The sequence below is a fragment of the Diceros bicornis genome, chromosome 29 (genome assembly GCF_020826845.1).
Source record: "Diceros bicornis minor isolate mBicDic1 chromosome 29, mDicBic1.mat.cur, whole genome shotgun sequence".
Taxonomy (NCBI): Eukaryota; Metazoa; Chordata; class Mammalia; order Perissodactyla; family Rhinocerotidae; genus Diceros; species Diceros bicornis.
In genome coordinates this window covers 28,738,550-28,764,300 of record NC_080768.1, presented here as the reverse complement: position 1 = coordinate 28,764,300, position 25,751 = coordinate 28,738,550, and the positions used below count along the sequence as shown (strand labels likewise).

General features: G+C 34.8%; 1 protein-coding gene across 7 annotated transcripts in view; it reads right to left on the bottom strand.

Moving 5' to 3' along the window:
* The window catches only part of WRN (WRN RecQ like helicase), a 120,389-nt gene that overhangs the window by 79,374 nt on the left and 15,264 nt on the right, over nucleotides 1-25,751 (bottom strand). For all 7 annotated transcript variants that reach the window (XM_058525165.1, XM_058525170.1, XM_058525164.1 and 4 more), the window contains 9 exons: nucleotides 21,686-21,793; nucleotides 20,674-20,786; nucleotides 16,562-16,707; nucleotides 15,932-16,080; nucleotides 14,490-14,639; nucleotides 12,928-12,997; nucleotides 6,800-6,914; nucleotides 2,668-3,091; nucleotides 152-232 (listed from right to left, as the gene is read on the bottom strand). In XM_058525165.1, the coding sequence (XP_058381148.1) occupies nucleotides 152-232; nucleotides 2,668-3,091; nucleotides 6,800-6,914; nucleotides 12,928-12,997; nucleotides 14,490-14,639; nucleotides 15,932-16,080; nucleotides 16,562-16,707; nucleotides 20,674-20,786; nucleotides 21,686-21,781 (1,344 nt within the window). In that variant the 5' untranslated portion in view covers nucleotides 21,782-21,793. The remainder of the gene's footprint in view (nucleotides 1-151; nucleotides 233-2,667; nucleotides 3,092-6,799; nucleotides 6,915-12,927; nucleotides 12,998-14,489; nucleotides 14,640-15,931; nucleotides 16,081-16,561; nucleotides 16,708-20,673; nucleotides 20,787-21,685; nucleotides 21,794-25,751) is intronic.

Genomic DNA, 25,751 nt, shown 5'->3' with positions numbered 1-25,751 from the left:
ACATATAAAGAAATATGAACTGGAAAACAAAATCTAATGTTACATAATTGATAGCAATCTCATTGTGTGGGACCAGTTTAAGATTAGGTAATATTTAATTAAATGTCCTTTGGGAAGAATTGGAAGTAATTTTCCATAATTTTAAACATACCTTAATCATCTCCATTTCTAAATCTTCATCACTTTCAATTACATAAGATGTATCCTCTTCATTATCCTTGGAAGATAAATCCTTTAAAAAAAGTATTTCAAACATTAATTTCCAATATAATTGACTCCATACCCTCTTTTCTACAAAATTAAGGTCCTATACACTAGATATCTTTAGACAACTTCCTCTTCTTCTCTGATAGATAAATTTATAATGTGTATTTATGTTTATATGATAAATAGATAGAAAGGGAGAGAGGGTAGTAAGGAGGCAGAAAGAGAAGGAGAAATAAACATAAAAACAAAGAAAGAAACAAGGAACCAAATAAAAAGAGAAAGAAAGAAAGAAATATAACTGGAAAGACAGACAAGATAGACTTGAAATAAAGCCCACAGTCTAAATGAAAATACAAAATGACAAGTCCAACTATGGTTAAACAATGTCAAACTGTGTTTCCCAAACTTTTTGAGTACAAGAACCTCTTGGCAATGTTGAAAACTTCTGTACAAAGCCAGGAACAACAGCTGTTCTTTTATATCCTCTGATTTAAAAAAAGATCACAAAAAGCTACTATGATTGTAATAATACCTTTAAATAAATTGCTATTGTACAAACAGCATCTACACGTATTTGAAAAACAGTGTCAGAGAAGTTATTTATTCAGCCATAGCTGATGTTTGGATATGAGGAACTTTTACAATAATTTGGCAATCCCCAGGAAGCAAGTGTCCAACAGCATGGAATCTACACAAAAGAAACCCACAAAAGAAATATAGAAAAGGGACCTCCAAAAATGTCTAATCTTTAAATTGAAACTAGGAAAACGAAGTATAGCCTTAATTAACCTGCAAAAACTAATCTTTAAGAAAAGATTGTGCAATAAGCTTTATACAAGAGAAAAATACTTTTACTTTTTAAATGGGGTCTTTAATGAATAAAGGAAAAAATGCTAATAATTATTACATAACAAATGGCAATAATTGGGGTGAAAGATGTCAGTCAGATCATGAAATCTTGATCATAATTCTGTATCATTATTTGAAAAATACCATTTTAAAGTGTATATCTAATAAGAAATCTCTAAAAAATTAAAGGGTAATGCAGACGTCAGCAAAAGATAAGTCCCCAAAGGGGAATCTGATTTTCAAGTGGTTGGTATGAGAATAGTTTGAAAACAACATTAAAATAAAATGCATTTAGGGCCGGCCCCATGGTGTAGCAGTTAAGTGCGCACGCCCTGCTGCTGGCGGCCCAGGTTTGGATCCCGGGCGCACATCGAGGCACTGCTTGCTTGTCAGGCCATGCTGTGGCCGGGTCCCATATAAAGTAGAGGAAGATGGGCACGGATGTTAGCCCAGGGCCAGCCTTCCTCCTCAAAAGAAAAAAGAGGAGGATTGGCATGGATGTTACCTCAGGGCTGATCTTCCTCACAAAAATAAATAAAATAAAATAACATAAAATAAGTAAAATAAAATAATTAAAATAAAATAAAATGCATTTATATACTGATAGAAGTGATTGTTAATACAGTTACCAAACATAGAGAACTTCTCAAATACTGATACTTTGATTGCTATTAGAAAACTGAGGGGGAAATAACCCTATTAAATGACTTTCAAATCTAATTTTAAAAACTTAAAACTTAGTTACTGCAAAAGAAAATGTATAAAATTCTACCAAATATGGGCATCATAGGTAATTTTTTAAACTAATGAATAACAAATGTGATAAAAGTATACAGCTATATGGTACCACTTTTTATGATTTGTCTTTACAATAAAAGAAACACAATAATTCCTCTACTACAATGTCACTGTTTCAAAAGATATGCTTAACTTAGCCAGGAGAAAAACATAATTTCACAAATTAATCAAATCAGAACATAATAATTAGAAATCTAAACATGAAGTCGATAGAGAATATAGAATATTCAACAATAATCTATCAAGAAAAAAACATAGATTACTGACTCTCCAGATGACAGTAAAGGTTAGTTTCAAGCAAAAGCATTATTAGAAACTTTCTCACAACAGCAAGTACAGAAAATCTATATGAGGAAAGAAACATACTCCCAAAAGTCAAGTTTGGGAGAGTAAACAGTAGTAGATATGTAGGGAATCCACAAAAAGTAGAGATATCTGCTATGAAAAAAACAGGAGAAATGCTGAAATAGCAAATTACAACAAATATGTATTGACACTATAAAATCTCTCCACTGTAAGACTATAAGATGCTGCTTATGTATGATGTATATAAGTCAGGTGCAGCAAACTATGGCTCACAAGCCAAATCTAGCCCACTTTTTGTTTTTGTAAATAAAGTTTTATTGAAATGCAGACAAGCTAATTTGTTTATACTTGTCTATAGCTGCTTTCACACTAAATTGGCAGAATTGAGTAGTTACAACAGAGACTGTGTGGTCTACAAAGCCTAAAATATTTACTATCTGCCCCTTTACAGAAAAAAATCTGCCAACCCCCACTAGTGAATGAAACTGTTTTCTCTTGATTTAGTACCTCAGGAGATTTGCAAGTAACATCACTAAGATTTTTTTCCTGAGCCTGCTGTTCCAAAATTTGGAGTTCATATTCTGTAATATCTAATGACATCACACAACTTCTTTCTGTATTCTCTTTCAACTTATTGTCTTCTAGTCCATCTTCAAATCCACTGTCTATTTTTTTAACTTCATTTCCAAGTACATTTTCTCCATCATGTTTAAATAAATCATCAAGTGTTGTGTCCCATGTCTCATCTTCAACTTCAGTAAAAATTGTATGTTCTCTAATTTGTTTCTGTTGTACTCCACCAACAGTTGGATCTTCCAATGGTGATAAGTTAAAATTACTGGTGGGCCCCAGTTCGGTCTCGATAGAACCAAATATCATCTTCCTCAATGAACAGAGACTTTCTGAAATATCCTTCAATAGTATAGAAACCCTAAAAAAAATTTAAGAAAGGTTAATTCAACTTTAATTTCATTAACTATAAGGACACGTTTTAATGCTTTTTAATAAGTAGAAGCTTTCTAAACTGACCTTCACTTAAAGGACAGATTGGATTAAAGTTGCTCTTCATTCTCAAATTCCCACTATACGCGTAAAACTTGTGGGCTACTCTCAAGTACAACAAAGCACTTCTGCATTCAACAGTTGACGTGTATGCTTACTAGGCATCAGTAGTGTTTGGTCCCAAACTAATTGTTTATGCCAGTTATACTTTTTAGAGTAATTAATTAAATTAAATGTAAATCAAATCAATGATACATGACCACCAAAAAAAAACTATTTCTTTGAATTCTAAGTTGAACATGTGGAAAGACTTTGCAAATTTCCTTTTCAAAAAAAAAGTTCTGTGTGATTAACTATAGTCGTACTACCTATAAAAGTTTGGAGGAAAAATCTTAAAAAACTCCTAGGACTCTGCATTCAAACTGCTTCAAGTGTCTTAAGTTTTCACTCCATTTTAAAGAAACTGAAACTAGAAATTGTAGATGATACATTATGGGTGTGCTTTAAACAAGAAACACTGCAGAACTCCAAGCAGCAAGCCTATATTTAATGAAAAAGCCATGATGTATTATCAAAAGATTGGGAACCAAATATACATTAATATATTAGTTAAGTTAAAAGAAAATTTTTATCATCCCATGTTTTACCTAACTTTTTCAATTTACCAATCAATTACTAGTCCCAACTGCAACACATAAGAGTATTTATGTTATAATTCAAAAATGATGCCATTTTGCATCTTCAAAAACCTTAAAACCAAACTCATATTCTTTGGAATAGAAAAAAAACTTCCCATCAGTGGGCAAATATGACAAATGAGAAAATGTGGAAAAGATGTATATGAACAAATATGAACTGTATATCTCAACTCCTTAATTATAGTTGCTAATACAACATTCTAACTAAGTGACTTTAAATGGCTATATTATAACCAAACCTGATTAACTGGAAAGGAAAACCACAGCTAGAGTGTAAAATGAGGCACACTATCTTGTCTGTTTGTTATAGGGCTTATTAAAGCAATTTTTAGTTACTTCATAAAGTGGAAATTAGAGGGAGAAAAGGGAATATGAAGAGCAAAGAGACATTTTACTATTTAACTAATGCTTTTGTTTAGCTCTTCTAATTTTTCTGCATTAAAATCAATACTTAATAAAAGCTGACATGACTTTCAAAGTTTTATACTGATGATTCAAATAAAAATTTGATCATTCACAGAAATAAACTATCAAAAATGCTGAATTGTTTCCATACTAAAAATAACACCATTAACAGCAATCCAAAGTTGGGCTCACACTTAAGGTGACAAAGTCTACATCAGTACAAACAACATCAAAAGAAAAATTAAGTTCAGAACCTAAAAACTCACTAACACTCTAAATTTTTCAAATCTTATAAAGAATATTTAGCATTATACACAGGTATTCAAATATGAGAACTACAGGCATACCTCATTTTATCGTGCTTCACTTTATTGTGCTTCATAGATACTGCGTTTTTGCACAAGACCCTTCAACAGCAAAAAGATTACTACTCGTTGAAGGCTCAGATGATGGTTAGCATTTTTTCAGCAATAAAGTATTTTTAATCAAGGTATGCACATTGCTTTTTTAGACGTAATGCACACTTAACAGGCTACAGCATAGTGTAAACATAACTTTTATATGCACTGGGAAAGCAAAAAATTCGTGTGACTTGCTTTGTTGCAATATTCACCTTATTGCCGTAGTCTAGAACTGAGCCCGCAATATCTCCGAGGTATGCCAAAATACTTTAGTAGAAACAGATAGGTGACACAGTTTAATTGTTAAATGCATAGAGAATGCTCTCATATATAAACATAGCAACAGTGACACACACATTGACTGACAAGACCGTAAGGGCTCATTTGTCTTGTGCTAACATCAGAAAATGACACGTTTCATGTAAGATAACTATTTACTCTAACACATATCAAAGGCTGTCCTATCTTCTTCAATAAAGCTTAGTGTACTTTTCCTTCTTTCTCAGGATTATTATTATGCATATTAGCAGCCTGCAGACAGTCTCAAGACCCAGCAGAATGTCAAGTACATGACAGCAATATAACAGACATGTATTGAATTTAAATCAATGACTAAGTAGTACTATATAATCCAATACCTTCCAGGCCCACTGAAGCATAAAGCTGTTCCCTTCTGTAACAAACCTCAAACTGCTCTATTTCAAGAGTTCTTAGTTTGAATTTTTAAAGTTTTATCCACTCCTTCACAGACTGCCAGCTGCAACTTCCAGCTGTTGTCATGTGCCTACCATTTGTTATCTATACCTGGTTTTCATTTTAAATGGATATCCAAGCTTGTCAAACAAGCAAATATGCTCTGAATGTGGCCTCCTGCACTCCACTGGGAATGCAGTTAAATGAGTTTGAATTCATGCTGATGGCATATATTTTGGCTGTTCAGAGGCCTTTTTTGTTCCCTCCCGGCTCTGAGGTGTAATCTAGATAAGTTAGGTATTAATATAGACTGCTTACAAAGAACCTGAAAATAAGAGATTTAACTAGTTCTTGTTTTGACATTAAAACAAGATTTATCTTTACTAAAAATGAATCCAGTATTTTCCATTTTTAAGTTTTAAGAAAACCTATTGAGCTTTGGTATTACAAAGCAAAGCATTAAGCATATGTAATTTACATTCAGTAGAAATGTTAATTGCTAGAACAAAAATCTGAAATGCATGTAAACATCACGTAAATGGTGATTTTTCTTCTTTCATGAAAGGAAAAATGTAAAAATGAATATGAAATGGTTTTATTGGTACCCTTCCCCATCTGACAGTGACATCTTTCCAAAATTCTCAAAGTTACTAAAACTACTAAAACAAATTGCTAGGAGGAAAAATGACTCTGAAAAACAGCTAAATTTCTATATTATATTTTCAAATCTCTCAATCAAAATATATATCACAAATCTCATCCAAAAAAGAATACATTAACATCACAATGTGTCAGAGTCAGAATTCTATTTCAACTAACTGCTTCACATTTCTACAAAGTATTTTTGACTCAAAATTATATTAACACATTGTAATCATTCACTGTTTAAGAGCATTCCTGCTTTGAGAGGAAGTAATGCAGCAATTAAGGCTAGGGCAAGGCCTGGTTCCAAAAAGAGTCAGCTATACGGCACCAGTAGTCCAATGTCTATTAATCCAAATATCTCCAGTTATCTAGTGCTTTAGCTATAAAAAGATCTTTAAAATCTGAATGCCTCTTGTTCTCATTGTCTACTGATGCATAAAAGTTGCTTTTATTTATAGATTTCAAGTGACTAAACTATAAATATAATTAAATGAAAGATGTCCATAAACAGAAAGAAAAATATAACTTTGAATCTTAAATATTTTACTTCATGTGGACTTATGAATTTTATTCTGCTTTGTTTCATAAAACATCCTATAAAGCAGACAGAGAAGCCCTTAAACGTTTTGATACATAATTTAACAATTGGCAAGATATTTCTTAAATTTATACATTAGTTTGTGTGCATATATTCAAGGAAATTTACATGAGTCTACCCTAACGAAAAGTAATTTTTCATATATAGGAAAATGCAATAAGAACAAAAAGAATCGATAAAAACAGATAATATTTAACCTCTGTGGATTTTCCAATTTTCTGAAAGTGTCAGGAAGATGCTTAGCCAGATCCAGCACATCCTCAGAGATTGAAGTCAATTGTTTCTTCACATCACTAGGCAGTATTTCCTCCTCTAGAAAAACAGAATCAATATTAATTTTCAAACCACAAAGCAGAGATATTTATTTAGCCATTTATTTAAACAGTATTAGGGCTCACGTGTTCATTTTCTTTCCTTCAATGAATTCCAACAAAAAGACTTCCTTATCCTATATCCAAATCACCTCAGTCACTTTACTTTCCTTTCAAATTTTGCTATTTAAATTTTAGAATAAATGCCAAGTGATGTGCAGATATACATATTACAATCAAGTGGTTATCAACCTAGCCAGAAACAGAAGGTAGAAATAAGACTGAACCCATCTGTACTCTTTTAAAATCAGAAATCAATATAACACCATGTTGGCTGCTACTTATTAAATACAGTTTGGTAAACATAACCTTACCCAACAGCCATTCCTCACTGCCCTCATTGCCAGTCATCACCAAAATAACATGCAAGCCTTTCTAATCAGTGATCATCTTCCAAACTCTCAACTTCATTCTGTCTGGTACACCATTCTCCACCAACACCACATAACCTGCCCTCCTTTCCCAAATCCCTCCTCTGCTTAGAATTTCTTACTCTTCATCAACACTTCTCTCTCTTTTTTTTTTAATAATTTTATTTATTTTATTTTTCCCCCAAAGCCCCAGCAGATAGTTGTATGTCACAGCTGCACATCCTTCTAGTTGCTGTATGTGGGACGCAGCCTCAGCATGGCCGGAGAAGCGGTGCGTTGGTGCGCGCCCAGAATCTGAACCTGGGCCGCCAGCAGCGGAGCGCGTGCACTTAACCGCTAAGCCACGGGGCAGCCCCAATCAACACTTCTCTTGTCCTTCAAAAAGTCCAGCTCCTCTGAAGCACATAACATAGGATTATACCATCTGCTATTCCTGATTGCTGCAGTTATCTTGTGATCTCAAAATAACAACCTTTCATTCCTTGAAGATTTTAGTGCCTAGTTCACTGTCTTTCCCTTCACTACTACTGTAATCCCTAGTGATTTCAACATTCACAGAGATGCTCTACCTAAAAGTGTGGCCTGTTCAGTGCCTTCATCTCTCTATTTCCAACGTTTTCCTCAGCTGACCTCAGCCACCCATTCCTATAGTCACACCCCTGACCTTATAATTGCCAATAAAGTCACCACTTCCAAACTTCAATTGTAGGCATTACACCTTCTGAACATCAGCATGCTTTCTCCAATACAACAATTCTTTCACACTTTCGGAACTAAATCCATTGACCCTACACCTTTTCCTTATCCATTACCCTTACCACTCCCACTCCCCACCATGTCTCACTTTCCTTTTTTACCCATATTATAGTAATCATTCCCTTCTATGGACTCTCAATTCTTTTGCTCTTTTCTCTCTCCACGGTACTTACCTGGCAAAACCCCCACTCTAACTAAACCCAGCTTTTTTATCAACTTGATGCCTATATCAAGCAGTTGAATATAGATGAAAATAAAACACAACTATGACGACTCACTTCACTTTGCTTTAAACTCATGACACAGATCTCAAATGAACCCTCAGTGATGATTGGTAATTATTCTATATTTCCCACTTTCCCACTTTCAAGATGACTATTTCATACCTCTTTCTTTCTCTCCAAGACCCCAACATCTGCTTGTCCCTCCTTTTACTCAGGGAACAACTTCACCCCTTATGTCACTAAGAAAATAGAAAAAAGAAGAAAACTATTTCATCTTCTCACCCCCAATCTGCTAATTCATATCACTATTCCCATTTACAGCAAAACTCGTTGAAAAAGGTGTCCATACTCACTGTCTTAATTTTCTACTCCCATTTTCTCCTAAACCGACTCCAAGGAAGCTTTCACCCCCACCAGTAGGGCACAGCTGCTTTGGAAAGGTCACCGATGGCCTCCACACTGTCAAATCTAATTGTTGATTCTAGTCCTCATCTCACTCAAACTCTTGGAGGTATTTAAAATAGTCGGTAACTTCCTCATACTTAAAACGTGTTCGTCACTTGGATTCTGAACACCACACCTCCTATACTTCCTCCATCATTCCTGCCCCTTCTCAGTCCTGTTGGCTGCACTCTCCTCCTCTTCCTGAGTGTGGGCCTGCCCTTGATGTCAGTAATTGGGCCTCTTCTGTTCTTTATTCCATTCACTCCCTATTTTATCTCATCTAGTTTCACTGTTTTAACTACCATCTGTATGCTGATGATTCCCTAAGTCACATCTTCAACCTCAACCTTTCCCCTCAACTACAGAACCACATTTCCAACTAAGATACTTTCTTGGATATCAATAGGCATCTAAAATTTAGCATGTCTAAAACTGAAATCTAGATTTTTCTCACCAAAACCTGCTCTTCCCATAATCTTTCCACTGTAACTGGCCCTTCCATTCACTCAGCTGATCCTACCAAAATACCTTGATTCTTACCCCGTATGGAGAATTCATCAGCAAATCCTTCACAATATATACCTTCAAAATATACACACAATCTGCCACTTCTCACCACCTCTACTGCTACCAGCCTAGTCTGGACAATTATCCTCTCTTGCCTGGACTATTACAATAGCCTAAACACTTGCCCTCTTATAGCAGCCAGAAAAATTATTTTAAAATAAACATTTAATCCTGTCATTCTCCTGCTCCAAATCCTGTAAGGGTTTCCCATCACTCATCATTGCATTTATTTTAGATAATAAAATATTAAGTCAGAATCACAGCTTATAAGGCCCTAAATGATCTAGACCAAGTTACTTTTTTAGTTTCATTTTCCTACTACTTCCACCCTTACTCATTTCACTTCATTTCACTTCAGTTCTACTCACTGTTCCTCAAACAAGGCAAGCAGTCACCCTCAGAGGCTTTACTCTTTCCTTCCCCTATGCCTGCTATGTTCTTCCCTCAGGTATCTGCATGGCTCATTCCCTCACTTCAGTCAAATGAAGTGAAGGGGCTGGTCTGTTTTGTTTAGTGCATTTTCCCCAGCAACTGAACAGTGCCTGACCGATAATAAACACTCAACAAACATGTTATATGAATAAATGAATATTCCTTTTCCAAACCAAGCTTCTAAAAAAAGTTGTTTACACATGCTTTCTCACATTGCTTAGATCTAACTTAGTCCTTTATTCATGTTAATATGATTTCACCCACATCATTCCACTACTCCACTCTTGCTATGGTTATAGCACCTTCATGTTATCGAGCCTATGGACCCTTTTCTGTTTTAATAGTACAAGCCCCAAATGACCACTCTCTTCGAAACACTCTTTTGTCACCCAGCACACTTTTGCTGTAGTAGAGGGTTACAAATCACCGCCACATTGCCAAATCTAATAATTAATTCTAAGTCCTCAGTTTCTCAAACTCTCAGCTGAATTTAAAAGTTGATAACGTCTCCTACTGAAAACATGTTCTCCACTTGGCCTTTTGCACACCACACCTCCTAATTTCCTTCTATGCCTATGGCAACGCCTCTGGTGTCCCCTCCTCCATGCAAACTTTAAACACTAAGAGTTTCTCAAGAGTCTAAGCCCCAATTCTTTATCTCTAACTCCCAATTCTTTACCTTTAATTCAAACTGTCAACTGAGTTATAGGCTGTATATCTAAGTGCCCACTGGCCACCTCCACTTTGCTATATCACAGCTTCCTTCCTTTAACATATCTAAAATCAACTGAATGACTCCTCATCCCCAAATCTTGCTCCTCCTTTTCAATGTTTTTCATCCCTGTTCCTCATGCCAACGACACAGGAATGAGCCTTGACACATGGCTCTCATCACCACATCAAATTCTATTGATTCTACTGCTCTATTAAATGTATTTTGAATCTAGCCACTTCTCTATCCTCAATACAACCAACCAAGCCAGGTCACCATCACCTCTCACTTGAATTACTGGCACAGCCTCCTAACGGGTCTTCCCACTGTGACCCTTGCCTCTGACAATCCATTTCTGCTCTATAGCCCCAGTTGTTATTATTTTTTTTTAATGTAATTCATGTCACCCTTGTGTTTAAAACACTCAATAGCTCTTAGGAGATAATGTAAACTCCTTAACATGGCCTATCTGCTTTCGTGTTTCTGCTTCTCCTTCATCCCTCATCCTGTCATATTCCATTGTTCACAATACCAAACTACTTTCAATTGTCGATTGATAACATGATTTCTCTTACCTCTGAAACTCTGCACCTGCTATTTCCTGCGCCTACGACACTTTCCATGTACTCTTCAGCTAGCCAAGTCCTGCTCATATTTCAGGTCTTGCCTTAAACATCACTTTCTCCAGAAAATATTCTCTAATACCTAGAAATACACAGTGGACGCCTCTCCTATGTGCTAAAAACTGCACCTTGTTTTCCCACATCATAAAAAATCATCTCCCTACATTGCAATTGCCTTTTTTGTTCATCTGTATCTCCCATTAAACGGTAGGTTTCCCTCTCAGGAAACAGATTATGCCTGTCTTGTTCACTACTGTATTTCCGTACTGTAAAGTGCTCAACAATATTTAATAAAGGAATAAATACATAATTAACTACTATCTGATTTAGTGCTTATTAACTACCTAATATTTTAACAGTGAGAAACAATGTGAAAATATCCTTTTATTTCCTGATGTTCTACTCTATTTTTATCCTTTAGTAAAAAGAAAAAACACAATCTTATAACATAAACCGAAAGTGGTCATTTGAAAACATCATCTATGTATACATCAGAGAAATTCAAGAAAGGTGAGGCTGATACCTCTGGCTTAATAACACGAAGGAAAGAAGGGAGGGAGAGAAAAAAAGAAATGATAATCTTAGTTAAAATTCCCTGGGATCCTAGTCAAGTTACTTCTCTTCAGATATTACAATATACTTACACAGATAACGTTAATAGAGGATAGAAGTAAGGGTCAAAGAATGTAGTATTGCAGTGACAGGTACACAGACACCAGGACTTCAGTACCAACTTATAAATATATGTTACTTTAGTGAGAAATATCTTAAATGTTCCTCAGAAGCATTTTAATCAGACAAAATTGCAAGTGTAACCTACGAGCAATTCTGCAAACTATAAAATCAGAAAATCATGAACCCCCTCTGTTGAATTTAATTCTAATATGAGTTAAATAAGTTCTTATATATAAGGAGAGAAAGAAGTATTAGAAATCTTCTACCTTAACATGTAAAGAGGCAGGGTCTACCACAGAGGGTATGGATCCCTTCTCAATGACAATTATAAAGGATATTATATAATTTTATATGAGGACGTCATGCCATATTTTTAAATTTATTTAGCAAAATCACCTAATTTAATTAACATCTTAACAACCATAATTATTTAAAATCTCCAAAAAGCAGCCATAAGAATAGTAATAACAGCTCTATACAGATCGATATAGGTGCTTTGAATATTGTGTCTCTTTTAGTGCTCACGACTATTCTATGAAATAGATATTATGCTATCACGCACATTCCCAACGCGGGGAAATGGGTGAATTCCAGGTCACGTGGCTGGGACTCCACCGCTGGTCTATGTGACACAAAAGCCTGTGTTCTTCCACGCTACTCTGCAGACCTGCCATCAGTGACCTATCGAGATATCGGAGACAGGCACTGGAGACGAATGGAGTGGCCATTCTTTCTGGGGAAAAACAGCAGCGTTATCCTACCCTGGAGAAAATTTAGAAATTTAAACCAGGGCACTATAAAGCATCTTATATACCTTAAATTTTTATAGCAAGGATGTGTAATCCCCAGACTGGGAGACAGCTGGCTGTATCACTGATGTTTTCAAAGCCACAGAGCCCCAACGCTAGAAGCCTAAGGAACAGCAATGCTACAGAGTAAAAGTAGTAAGTCTTGCTTTGCCAAAAGTAACATGGCTGAAACCCTAAGCTTTGGTCAAATAGATCTTACCCTAATGTCAAAACTGCCCAGGCACTCAAGAAGTTGTAATAATACTTAGTATTTCACACATGTGTGAATATTGTCTTTTTGGAGATAAACCTCACAAAAGAGCAAATTAAAATTTTATCTTTTATTTTAGATCATAACATACCTTTATTTATAGCAAACATTTGCATAGCATCACCCAAAATTTCTAATTTTCGATAAATAATGAGGCCAGCCTACAGAAAAACGGAAAAATGAAAAGAGCATACTAAAGATCACCAAAATAAAACTCTATGTCCCATCTTTACAAAAATCCAAAACAACGATTCCCAAAGCACCCCAAAAGCTGAATTCAACCTATTATGTTATGCAAAGATCTAAATGCCTTCATTTATTCACCACTGCAATTGTGAGAATGAACAAAGTAAACGATCTACACCTTAAAATAAAAGTTTAAGTTTTCACCTTTTAACATCCAATATTATAAGCAGGTATCCCAATCAAATAACTTACAAATGGAATTGAACAAAATATAATCAAATAAGAGAAATCTGGTTTTTTTGTGGGTTTGCTTTTTTTTTTTTTTTTGGTGAGGAAGACTAGCCCTGAGCTAACACCTGTTGCCAATCCTCCTCTTTTTTTTGCTGAGGGAGATTGGCCCTGGGCTAACATCCATGCCTACCTTCCTCTACTTTATATGCGGGATGCCTGCCACAGCATGGCTTGATACGCAGTGCACAGGTTCAAGCCTGGGATCCAGACCTGTGAACCCCGGGTCGCCAAAGCAGAATGCGTGAACTTAACCACTACATCACCAGGTTGGCCCAAGAGAAATCTGCTTTGACTATAGATATCCATTCCCCATATCTCATGAAATCAGCTGAGAACATTAGGGTATAAACAGTCCTCCTTCTAGGTTTACTATTTATAAGAACAATGAAGTCACACTGATGTTTCATGGATAAAAATGCTACAGAACTTGTGTTAGTTCTGAACAAGTTTTATGATTTTTTTAAACAGAACATAAGGGAAAATTATCCTATTTCCCAAAAAAACTGCATTTCTTTCTGTTTATGGATAAAAGGAGCTTCCATTCCCAAAAACAGATGCAAAAAGGGAAACAAGATATTCATCTACAAATATAAGTATGAATTAGGGAAAAATAAATCCACTGGGACATAAAATATATTTCTTGAGAAAAAGAAACCAGTAGTGCTATGTATATAAAGATAAGCCCATATTTCACTATAAATATGAAAATACATCTGAGTAACAGCTAAATTTGGAAGTAATTTTTCTAAATTTTTACCACATCTAAATATAAATATAAGAAATAAGGCCAGTTTCAATATAGAAACTCTCTTGTAATTATTTTATTCTGAAGTTGCTTATAAATCAAATACATCATCAATACCATTTGTGCTTGCTCAATCTGGGCTTATTAGCGTTTCATGTTTTCGGAGAACTCACATTTTTTACATACAAATTAGACATTATTTTGGCTTCATGACAATAAAAATAACTAGCATTAAACAAACAATCTGTTGATTGGTACTTGCTAATTAATATTGAGAATTAACAGTTTCACTAAACGTCTTCCTAAGCATTTTTAATGCCAAATTGATTTAAAATATTTTAGTTGAGTTTGTGCCACAATAAAATTTTTCTAAAGTAATTTATTATAAGGTTTAAAAAATACATCATAGTCTAAAGATCTTTGTTACATACATAAGCATCAGTGGCTGCATACACTTTCTGATCTTCAGTGAGAGGAAAATTATTCCAATTGCTACAGCGGACAGACTTGTCTTTCAGAAGCTGTTTACCAAAGAGGTGTTGAACCAAACCATTGAGGCTCCAGGTCTCTGCACATCTCAGCTAGAAGTAACAAAAAACCAACATAGCAAATATCACTTCCTTCTATTTTCGGATATTCCTAAATACCACCAAATGACTATGCCACAAATAAAGTTGGAAATGTTATACCAAAATATAAGGAAGGCAGAGATAGTCCTCAATAAACTTCCTGTCACTAGAAACGTCATTTGCAGTGGTAGTCCTTAATAAATTTCCTGTCACTAAAAATCTCCTTTGCAGTACACATTATAAGAATTTAATTCTGGGATCAAGACTATGCGGTGTGTGAGTGTGTGTGTATATGTATGTGTGTATATATATATATATATATATACACACACACACATGGAATACTACTCAGCCATAAAAAAAGATGAAATCTTGCCACTTACAACAACGTGGATAGACCTTGAGGGTATTATGCTAAGTGTAATAAGTCAGATGGAGAAAGACAAATACTGTATGATTTCACTCATGTGAAAGATAAAACAAAATAAACAAACAAAACATAACAAAACAAAAAGAAACACATAGTTACAGAGAACAGATTAGAAGTTACCAGAGGGGGAGGGGAGTGGGGAGAGGGCAAAATGGGTAAAGGGGGCCAACTTCGTGGTGGAAACTAGATTTTGGTGGTGAGCACATTATAGTATACACAGAAGTCGAATTATAATGTTGTACACATGAAACTTACACAATGTTATAAACCAATGTCAGCTCACTAAAAAAATTAAAAATTAAAATTAAAAAAATTTAATTCTGGAATTTCCCCAATAGGTACTAAAATTCTTGGACTGTAAAAGTATTGTTCATGGAAAAAAGTTGAATAGGTTGGTAGGCTTTCTACTTCCCAGCCAAAGAATACTTGGCTAAATATGAGAATTTAACTTAATGACTACATTAATAAAATATGTGAAATATAGGTAATGGAACTGATAGTCAAATTTCCACTAAGAGCATCATACCACTGGAGCAGCATTATGCTCTCCCTTAAAAAAAGAAAAAATGTATTGCTATAAATGGATGAAAGAGAGAAACTTAAAATGCAATATTTAAATTTGCAAATATATGAAACAAAGTGCAACAGTACTAAATATGGGGGGGTTGCTTGTTTAAAGAAATTATTTGCTAAGGCAATGGATTAGAACTAAAGGTTTTTGTTATGTAACACTCATTTGGGACTTCTTTATTGTTACAAAAACATTATACGGCTTAAATTCTTTTTTCAAAAAATCTAACAGTCAGATAGAGGGGACATTCAGTGAAGTACAAATTTATCTTGTTTATGAAAATAATATATGTATTACGTTTACCTTTTCATTTGCAACATCTCTCAGCTCCAGAAAACTCTTCAATTTGATGTCAAAGTCACGCAGAAGTTTCCGCTGATCTCCTTCAATTCCTACACCTGCTTTTTTAATTGCTTCATTTTCAAGCAACATTTTTAATCCCTGAGGAAAACCTGTAACATTTTATTATGATTTCCATAGGTTCTATCAAGTATGATGGATTTATTTTCTACTTCCTACACATTCTATATTTAGATTTAGGTTTAGGTTTATATTAAGTTTAAATTCAGAAACACCCTCACTCTGAGTATTTCTTTTCTTACATAAAGCAAAAGTTCTGACTGATAAACAACAAGAAAAACAAGTAGTTTGAGTGTTACCTCTACTAACACTAACAGTACATTCCTGGTCATTTTGCCTCTCTAAACTTCAGTTCTCTACTCTCTAACACAGGAATAACATCAATGCCTGAGAGAGATGTTGTGAAAATTAAATAAAACAGGGATATGAGTGAATCAGGTGTAACATAAATACTTAAATAAATGGAAGGTGATGAGAGAAGCGCTAGCTAATTCAAGAGCTTAATTTTATAGGGATAAAGTTGACATAATACAATTATCTATCATATAGAAATGAAACAAAAGAGATACAAACCTGACATAGAAGAAATATGAAACAAGTAACATTTGCTCTCTGACACACACAACTGAATTAGTGCAACTGTGCCCAGTCTCCCTTTCTTGTATATTGGGGGCCATTCCATGTCAAATCCTACCACATCTCCATCAGACAGACTCGTGCTAAAGGGGGAAAAATAGTATAAATTAATTACATTAAAATTTTAACTTCTGCATAACTAAACACATCATTCAAAAGTTAAAAGAGGGCCGGCCACATGGCTTAGCGGTTAAGTGCGCGCGCTCCGCTACTGGTGGCCCGGGTTCGGATCCCGGGTGCGCACTGATGCACCGCTTCTCTGGCCATGCTGAGGCCGCGTCCCACATACAGCAACTAGAAGGATGTGCAACTATGACATACAACTATCTACTGGGGCTTTGGGGGGAAAAAAGGAGGAGGATTGGCAAATGGTGTTAGTTCAGAGCTGGTCTTCCTCAGCAAAAAGAGGAGGATTAGCATGGATGTTAGCTCAGGGCTGATCTTCCTCACAAAAAAAAAAAAAAAAGTTAAAAGAGAAGCCGTACGCAGTAGAAGATATCTTTGCTACACATAACTGATAATGAATAGCCAGAAAATATTAAAAATTCCTTGAAAAATCAGTAAGAAAAAGACAAATAATCCAGTGAAAAAATGGAGAAAAATAACACAAATAACATATAAATAGCAATTCCCAAAAGGAAATCTAAATGGTCAACAAATCTAAATAAATATGCAAAGACAAAAAATCTCACTAGAAATCAGAAAAATGCAAATAGATTAAATCTATACAATTTTATATTTATCTGATTGGCAAAAATTCAAGCCTCAGAATATCAAGTGCTGAGAAGGATATTTACCAGTGGGACCACTCATATACTGGTGCATGTTTAACTTGGTAAAATCCTTTTGGAAAAAGCTTTAACAATATCTAGCTGAAGATGTATAAATACTATGACCCAGCAAGCTTTTCTCATATGTATGTGAAACTCTCGTATGTGCAGAACCAAACAGAAATGTTTAAGAATGGTCATTGCAGTACTGTTCCTACTGGCAAAAGTGGAAACAAACTCTATTTCCATCAACAAAAGAAGGGACAAATTGTGGTATACTGAAACAATGGAATATTATATACAAGTTAAAATAGAAATACATACACCAAAAAGAAAAATTGTCAAAAACATAAAATGTTGAGTGAAAAAGACAAGTGGCAGAATACAGACATAGTTTGATAGTATTTTTTAAAGTTTTTAAATGGGCAAAATAATAGTATATGATATTTTGGGATATAAAATCATGAATATTAGGGGCCGGCCTGGTAATGTAGCGGTTAAGTGTGTGTGCTCCGCTTCAGCGACCTGGGGTTCGCAGGTTCCAATCCCGGGCACGCACTGACACACCACTTGTCAAGCCACGCTGTGGTGGCGTCCCATATAAAGTAGAGGAAGATGGGCACGGATGTTAGCCCAGGGCCAATCTTCCTCAGCAAAAAGAGGAGGATTGGCATCAGATGTTAGCTCAGGGCTAATCTTCCTCACAAAAAAAAAAAAATTATGAATATTATAGAAAACACTTGAGGGAATGCTAAACACTGAATTCATGATAGAAATTATCTCAGAGGGCTACAGAGGGGAGAATCAGAAAGGGCTTACACGGGCCCTCAGCTATATTTATTGTTTCATTTCTTAATAGAGATTTGAAGAAAATAAACACTAAGATTTAAAAAAGCTAGGTGGGAGGAATATGGGTGCTTGTTACATTGTTATCTACTATTGTTTATATTTGCCTATTTCACAATTTTTAAAAATTAAAAATGTGTTTTAAAAATTATAAAACACTCTACTTCTGCTTTGGGCCAAGATGGAATACTAGTGATCGGACACACCTTTCCTCCATGAACAAACAGAAAATGGGAAAAAATATATAAACAGTTTTCAGACACTGGACAATAGGCAGTACAGGACTATGTCCTCTGAAGGAAGGGAAACAAAGGGGAACCCTACTGTTGCCCCAGCTTTCTGCCTAGAACACTTTCCAGATAACAGAACAGGGAGGAGAATCCAAAGCAGAGCACTGAGTTGGCGAGACAGAGTTCAGAGCCAGAGAGGTTGAGGCAGCTGGAAGTCGTGGGTAGAGTTTTGGAGAGGAGGGAGCCTGGCAAGCTAGGGAGCTCATGCAGGCATAGAGTGAAACTATGAGGCTAGACAAAGAACAACCAGGGAACTGTATGCTGAGCAACTCCTGGGGCCCATACAGAGGAAGAGGCATTGAAGTTCTGAAAAGTCGGAGTAGAGATTCCTGTTGACCACCTGGGGCAGTCAGCAAAGACTCTAGAGGGATCACACCTTAGGGCTGAGATTATCCCCAGAGTGAAGGGTATTGTAGACCTGCCTAATAAAGCCTAAAAATAATCATCAAATTGTACAGCTGATCTTAGGTAACTTAACTGCCCGACAGAGCAAAGCTCCTTTCTTCGTAGGAAAACAACAAAATCTAACATTCAACAAGGTAAAATCACAATGTCCATTCAAAAATAGTCCAGCCACGAGAAAAAACAGGAAAATGTGACCCATAACCAGGATAAAAATCATTTAATAGAAAAAATAACTAGAATAATGGAATTAACAGACAAGGACATTAAAACAGCTATTATAAATATGCTGAATATGTTCAAAGATTTAAAAGAAAACATGAATATGATGAGAGCTAAACGTAAGACACCAAAAAAAAAGAAACAAATGGAACTTCTAGAGGTAAAAAATACAATAAAATTAAAAATTCAGAGGATGAGATAACAGCAGATCAGACACTACAGAAGAAAAAAATAAGTGAACTTGCAGACATAGCAAAATAAACTATTCAAACTGAAGCATAAAGAGAAAAAAGAATGAAAGAAAAACAAAAAAAGACTGAAAGGAAGAGAGCCTCATGACCAATGACACAGTCATTAAGCAATCAACTTAAGTGTGTATTGAGAGTGCCAGGAGAAAAGAGTAACAGAATAAGAGAAAAAAAATTTGAAAACATTTTTTAAATTTGATGAAACTATAAACCCACAGATCCAAAAAGCTAATGAACCCCCAAGCGAGATAAATACAAGCCACACTACACAAAGGCATATCATAATCAAATTGGTGAAAACTGGTAATAGCAAAAATCTTTAAAGTGGCCAGAGAAGGTGGAAAAAACCCTACTGCCTTTCATAAAACACATGCAATTCATCAAAACTACAGTCTTCAAATCACTTACGCTTACTACCTTCAGATATGACATACTACGGCACAGTCAAAACTAAGATGGTGGCGTTAATATATAATCATAAACAGAATTTACCCTTCTTCGTGAGACAAATTTAAATCTATATAATGAGACCCAAAAGTGGTCAGATAACTACAGTGGGAGGGAGGACACCTGAATGCTATCTAGAAGACATCTCACCAGGAGACCGTTAACAAGCAGCTTAACTTATCTCTGCTTCTTTTAACCCAATGTATAACAGTTTGGAAAAAAAAAAAAAAACAGAATAAATATAACAACTTCAAATATCTGAGTGAATTCCTTACTAATTCTCCCTGTAAAACGCTTCAAGAGTCATAGATTGTATTATTGCAGAGTCCTAATTTAACAAGGCAATTTAAAAATACTAGCAGTTATTTCTGATGTTCTTTTTAAGGATCATTTGCTATAGCTGTTGCTAACTAAATGCAACAGAGCCAATCACAACCATTATTAAATATTACTATGTTGGCCTTTTTTACGAACTATAAAGGGGCATTTACAAGTTGAGTAATTCTTGCATTTTTTTTCCTAGACTGGTGAAATAAACATAAGTTCAGTAGTTCTATATATAACATCTTAAGAACTGAAAGTTAAAAAATTAGCTAAAGTAATAGAAAGGTTTATGAATGAACAAACAGGTACATTACAAATGTAATTCAGTGATTTTTTTATTTAAAAACTGAAATTAGAAATTAGTAATATTCTACATGTAGAAATAATTATCTATTGAACACATCTCAACTGTAAAATTCAATATGCTTATAGATATTACCATAACGGTTACCTTCTTAGGGTCCAAATTCAAATGAAACTAAGAAATTCAAATCTCTTACCTAATATCTTCTGATAGGAAAGAACAATCACTAGCTTCATAACTGTACACAACGGATCCAGTGAATTCTAAGAAGGGGAGGTCATCTTTAAAAACACTCTTCTGAATAGATGCCTTGAGTTAAACAAAATTCCAAAAAGGCACAAAGTTCATAAATAATACATGTTCATTTAAATAATAAAGTTCACTGAAGCATTCAAATTATAGTTCTAAGTTTTATCAACTAATTCTTTATAGACTAATGAAGTCACAAGGACAATTTACAAAGATAAAGCCACCCATTGTAAAATTATTTTCTAAGAAGTTTATTTGCAAGCTTCTAATCCTATTTTCATGAAAGTATTTTATTAATTTTTTTCTGTAATTCTACTAGTATTCTAGGTGTAATAAGGTTGCCTTAAAAATGCTGAAGACTGAGGCCGGCCCAGTGGCGTAGTGGTTAAGTTCGTGCACTCCGCTTGGGCGGCCCAGGGTTTGTAGGTTTGGATCCCGGGTGCAGACTTACACAGCGCTCATTAAGCCATGCTGTGGCAGCATCCCATATACAAAATAGAGGAAGATGGGTACAGATGTTAGCTCAGCGCTAATCTTCCTTAGCAAAAAGAGGAAGATTGGCAATGGATGTTAGCTCAGGGCCGATCTTCCTCACCAAAAAAAAAAATGCTGAAGACTGGTTGGTAGATCTCAAATCTACGAGGACTTAAACTTGATTAATCAGAAAAATTCACTGAAGTAAATACTATTCTAAATTATCATCTGAATTGGAACAACCTAGTAAGGTCAACCATGCAAACTAGCTAAAAAGGGCAAGTACTGAGTAAGAATTCTCATTTTGTAAACCCAATTAAAATTTAATCCCATTCACCCATTCAATGACTAGATTCTGGTTCATTCACACAACGGCAACTCTAACTTAACTAACGACCTGAAGTTCACAAGTGAAGACTGACTTATTTTACAGTCCAATTTACATTAAACTTCCCATCTGAAAGAATAATCGATAAATTGCATACCTTTCTTTCTCCTACAGCACATCTTTTATTCTGCATAGACATCCATTCAGGAAGTTTCCGCTGCTTTGCAGTTATTTCCAGTTTTTTTCCATTCATCTTTAAAAGGCTCTAGTTGCAAAGTCAAAAAACAATTACTTTGTGAATAAACACAGTACAACCTTTGAAAGAAAACTCAGAGACAGGCCTGTCAATATGTTTGAAGAACCAAATACATATTTTTAAAGTAAGTTATGGCATCCAGGCCCAAGTACAGGTTATCAGAGCTGGAATACCAAAAGGAAAAGAAACAGATAAAACATGCTAGATCTAATAACTATACATTTAGTATTTCTTCTTTGTAAAATAAGCGAGCCAGTTTAATCGAGTTCTAAGGTTCTAGCAGTTTCAAAATCCTATTATTCTACGACTTCGATCCTTTCAAAGAATAATCTTTATCTCATTAACAATGAGAGTCCTTGGGTGTAAAAATTGTTATAAATTTTTAACATCTTTAATTTTCTTATCATCTGTCCTAAGATCTAAGTAAACTCAGCAAACTGTTAGATTGGTTCACAAATCTACCTTAAGATGAATTTTGAGACAGTTAACAGCTTTTCTATACTAAGGTTTTCTTATTACGCTCTTGGCCTAGCAAGTGAACAAGTTTCCCTAAGAATAAGAGTTTCACAGAGGATATTTTTTAAAAATCTGTTACTAGCTTTGAGGGCTCTCCTCAGTGCAAACCAAACTTCAAGAATGGTTATAGAGAACACAATGAATAGGAGAACCATGACATACTCTTTTTGTTAATGGTAAAATGGATCCATACCCTCATGTGACTTAACATACTAAATTGAAGTAGCCTTAAGTTCTTAATAAAATTCTTCAAATCCCAACCTTCATTCCTATTATCTCAAATTTCTAGTAAAAGGGCAGCAGTCTTGAATATATACCTGAAGATTCTTATGATGAAACATGGTTAATATGAAATAATCAAAGCAACTATTTACAATTTAGGGATAGCCTTTATCCCTATTGATATTCAGCAATATAAACTTCAAAGAAAATAATGTCTGGCAAGTATCCATTTTAATTGCTCATTTTTCCAAACATAAACCCCCAAAACTGCAAAAATTGATAATTAATGGAAGAAAATTTTAAAAGATTACTTTAGCAAACATAAATTTTCTATATAGAACTCCACCACTCTTATTCATTGGGAAAGAAAGGATTAACAGTAGGCTGGTAACTCATTCTCCCTACTGGGGGATTCCAGTAAACATGCTAATGACCTCAAAGTAGATGGTAGCCTTGTAAACCTATCAATAGGTATATACCAGCAGAAAAATACCAAAGAGTACCTATCCAGAAAATGTTAGCAAGATATAGCTCAACTATCAAGATTGCTTATCGTAAATAAGTCTGGAATTATGGTTTATTGATTTATGGCTGGAAAACGGTGGGAGGGGGAGAGGTAGTCAAGTAAGCTGTGTAACTAAGAGAATATAAAACAGAGGAGTTCCAAAACCAAAATGACTTCCTCTGTGCAATTACTTTTTTCTTGTACACATTGCTCAAAACTGTTCTATTAACCCAAACCATAACATGTCCTAACGCAGAAGAAAAGGACAGTTTTGGAATCTGTGTTTGACAGCTTGGGGTTCCTCCAAATAGAAAAATATTCCATCTGCACTTGATGCTTGCTTGTATTCTTTGAATCATTAGCAAAATTTGGCGTTAGGTAAGACCTCTGATTCACCGAATCAGAACTCACAACTCAAGTCTTTGGTGTTACCACCTGCATTATATGTAATAAGATAAAATATGTGAAATATATGTGCTTTATTCACTGTAAAGCATTTTACAAATGTTAGTGGTTATTAATAAGTTTATATTTGCCACAAATTCAAAACCCTTGACAGGAGAATCAAAAGTTGATCCCAAAGTGTGTGTGTGTGTGTGTGTGTGTGTGTATAGTCTGTTCTTAACCTTCAAATATATTTTTATAAAACTGGAAAACAAGTTTTTGCTATATGCAGAGTAGATCATCTATTTGCAAAACTGCCAGAAAATTGAGGTTTCTGCAAATAATACACAACTCTATAAAAACAACTATAAAATCTTCGAATTTTGTAAGTCATTCATTCACACTGTCAAGACAGAAGTAAATTTCAATAACTCTTATCTGCAGCCACCTATAACACCAAAATCATTTTAATTTGAAACGTCTAATTTTTAGATGTAAATACTCTCTTTTGCACACAAAATCCTGTCTAAGTGTTTCCAGGTAAAGAATTTGAAAGTAAAGTTGTTTACAAAGCCAACATCTTTGTCAAATTTACTTACATCTTGGTACAGATAAAAAGCATACAGAAAATCAAAGTTGTAGAATCATTTGCAATGGGGACATTCTTCAACATACATGAGGATTTTAATCGTTGATCAGATAAAGGTTATTCTTGGAAGGGATCCAATTCATTGAATAAAAGAATATTTTATATATATATTTAGCTGTTATGTTGTTGAATATGAACAACTTTGACACATCCTTTTCTAAAATCAAGTCTTTTATCATTTCATAATGGTTCATGCTGTACCATTAAAGGATCTTAAATTCCTCTTTGAAATAAATAATGTATTTTGATTTGCTTTGACTTGGACTTTCCTGGAATCATCTTGCCTATCCATCTACCACTATCCGCCACTTTTCAATCTTTATCACTTTTTTAAAGGCCGTCTTTAAACAACATACACCTGGGATTTGTGTTGTTGTTTGTTTTTTCTGTTTTTTATTTTGAATAGCCCAATTTGAACATGTCTGTCTTTCAATAGGGAAATTCATCTCATTCACAGTTAGTGTAAGAACTTGAGCTTTCCTTTTCATCTTACAGTGATTAGTATTTATCTTACTTTCTTCAGTTTCCTCTTATTCTTTTCCATTTTTTGACTGGGTGAAATTATCATTCATACTCTTTTTTTCCCATTGTCAGTGTTAAAATCTCACTTTTTTCCCACCCTACTATTACTATACTATCCCAGCAAAATAATAAATCTATTTCTTCCCCACCAAGACCCTATATTTGCACTGTCCCTCTTCCCAGCAAGGCAAAACTCGCAGAATGTTTTTACTTCCCCACCCTTCTAACGACTGTTTTTTGCTGATATGGTTTCAGTTACAGCCTGTCAGATTTCTTAGTATTGTTTTTCTATTTCAAGAATTCTTACCATTTTCCAAACATTTATGTTACAAATTTCATCATCCATTTTAATATAAATGTATACATAAATTAAAATACATATGTAAATTATATATGGCTTACTATAGTTTCCTCTTCCCTTCATCTTACCCTATCTTGAATCTCTGTTCTGACTCAATTGTTTGTTTAGAGGACTTTTTTCAATTATTTTCTTCAGATAGAATATGTAGGTAATAAACTCTGATCCCCGGCATATGCGAAAATGTATTCTTTCAAATAGACAGAAGAATGATGCGTTGGCTGAGGATAAGTCTCTTAGTAGTTTGTAGATGTTCTCTTACTGTCATCTGCCTTTTAATGTTACAAATAAGATGTCCATTGTTTTTCTGTTGCTTTTTTCGGTTGTGAGTAATCTCTTTTTCCCATCTGGGAGCTTGAAAGACTTTCAAGGATTTTTATATTTCAAAGAGCCTAAGTGTATGTATCCTCCTTATTCTCCTTGGGATCAGTGAGTCTTTGGAAAGAACTCCTTTCCAAGTCTTTTCTTAAGATCAGAAAATTTTCCCCATGTCATGGGTTAAATTGTATCCCTCCCCCAAAAAAGATATGTTGGAGTCCTAACCACCCCAGTACCTCAGAATGTGACTTTATTTGGAGATAGTCTTTACAAAGGTAAGCAAATTTAAACGAGGTCATTAGGATGGTCCCTAATCCAAAATGAGTGGTGTCCTTATAAAAAGGGAAACTTGGACCCAGAGACAGACATGCATAGAGAGAAGATGATGTGAAGAAACACATGGAGAAGATGGTCATCTACAAGCCACGGAGAGAAGGCCTGAAACAGATTCGTCTTTCACAGCCCTCAGAAAGAACCAATTCTGCTGACAACT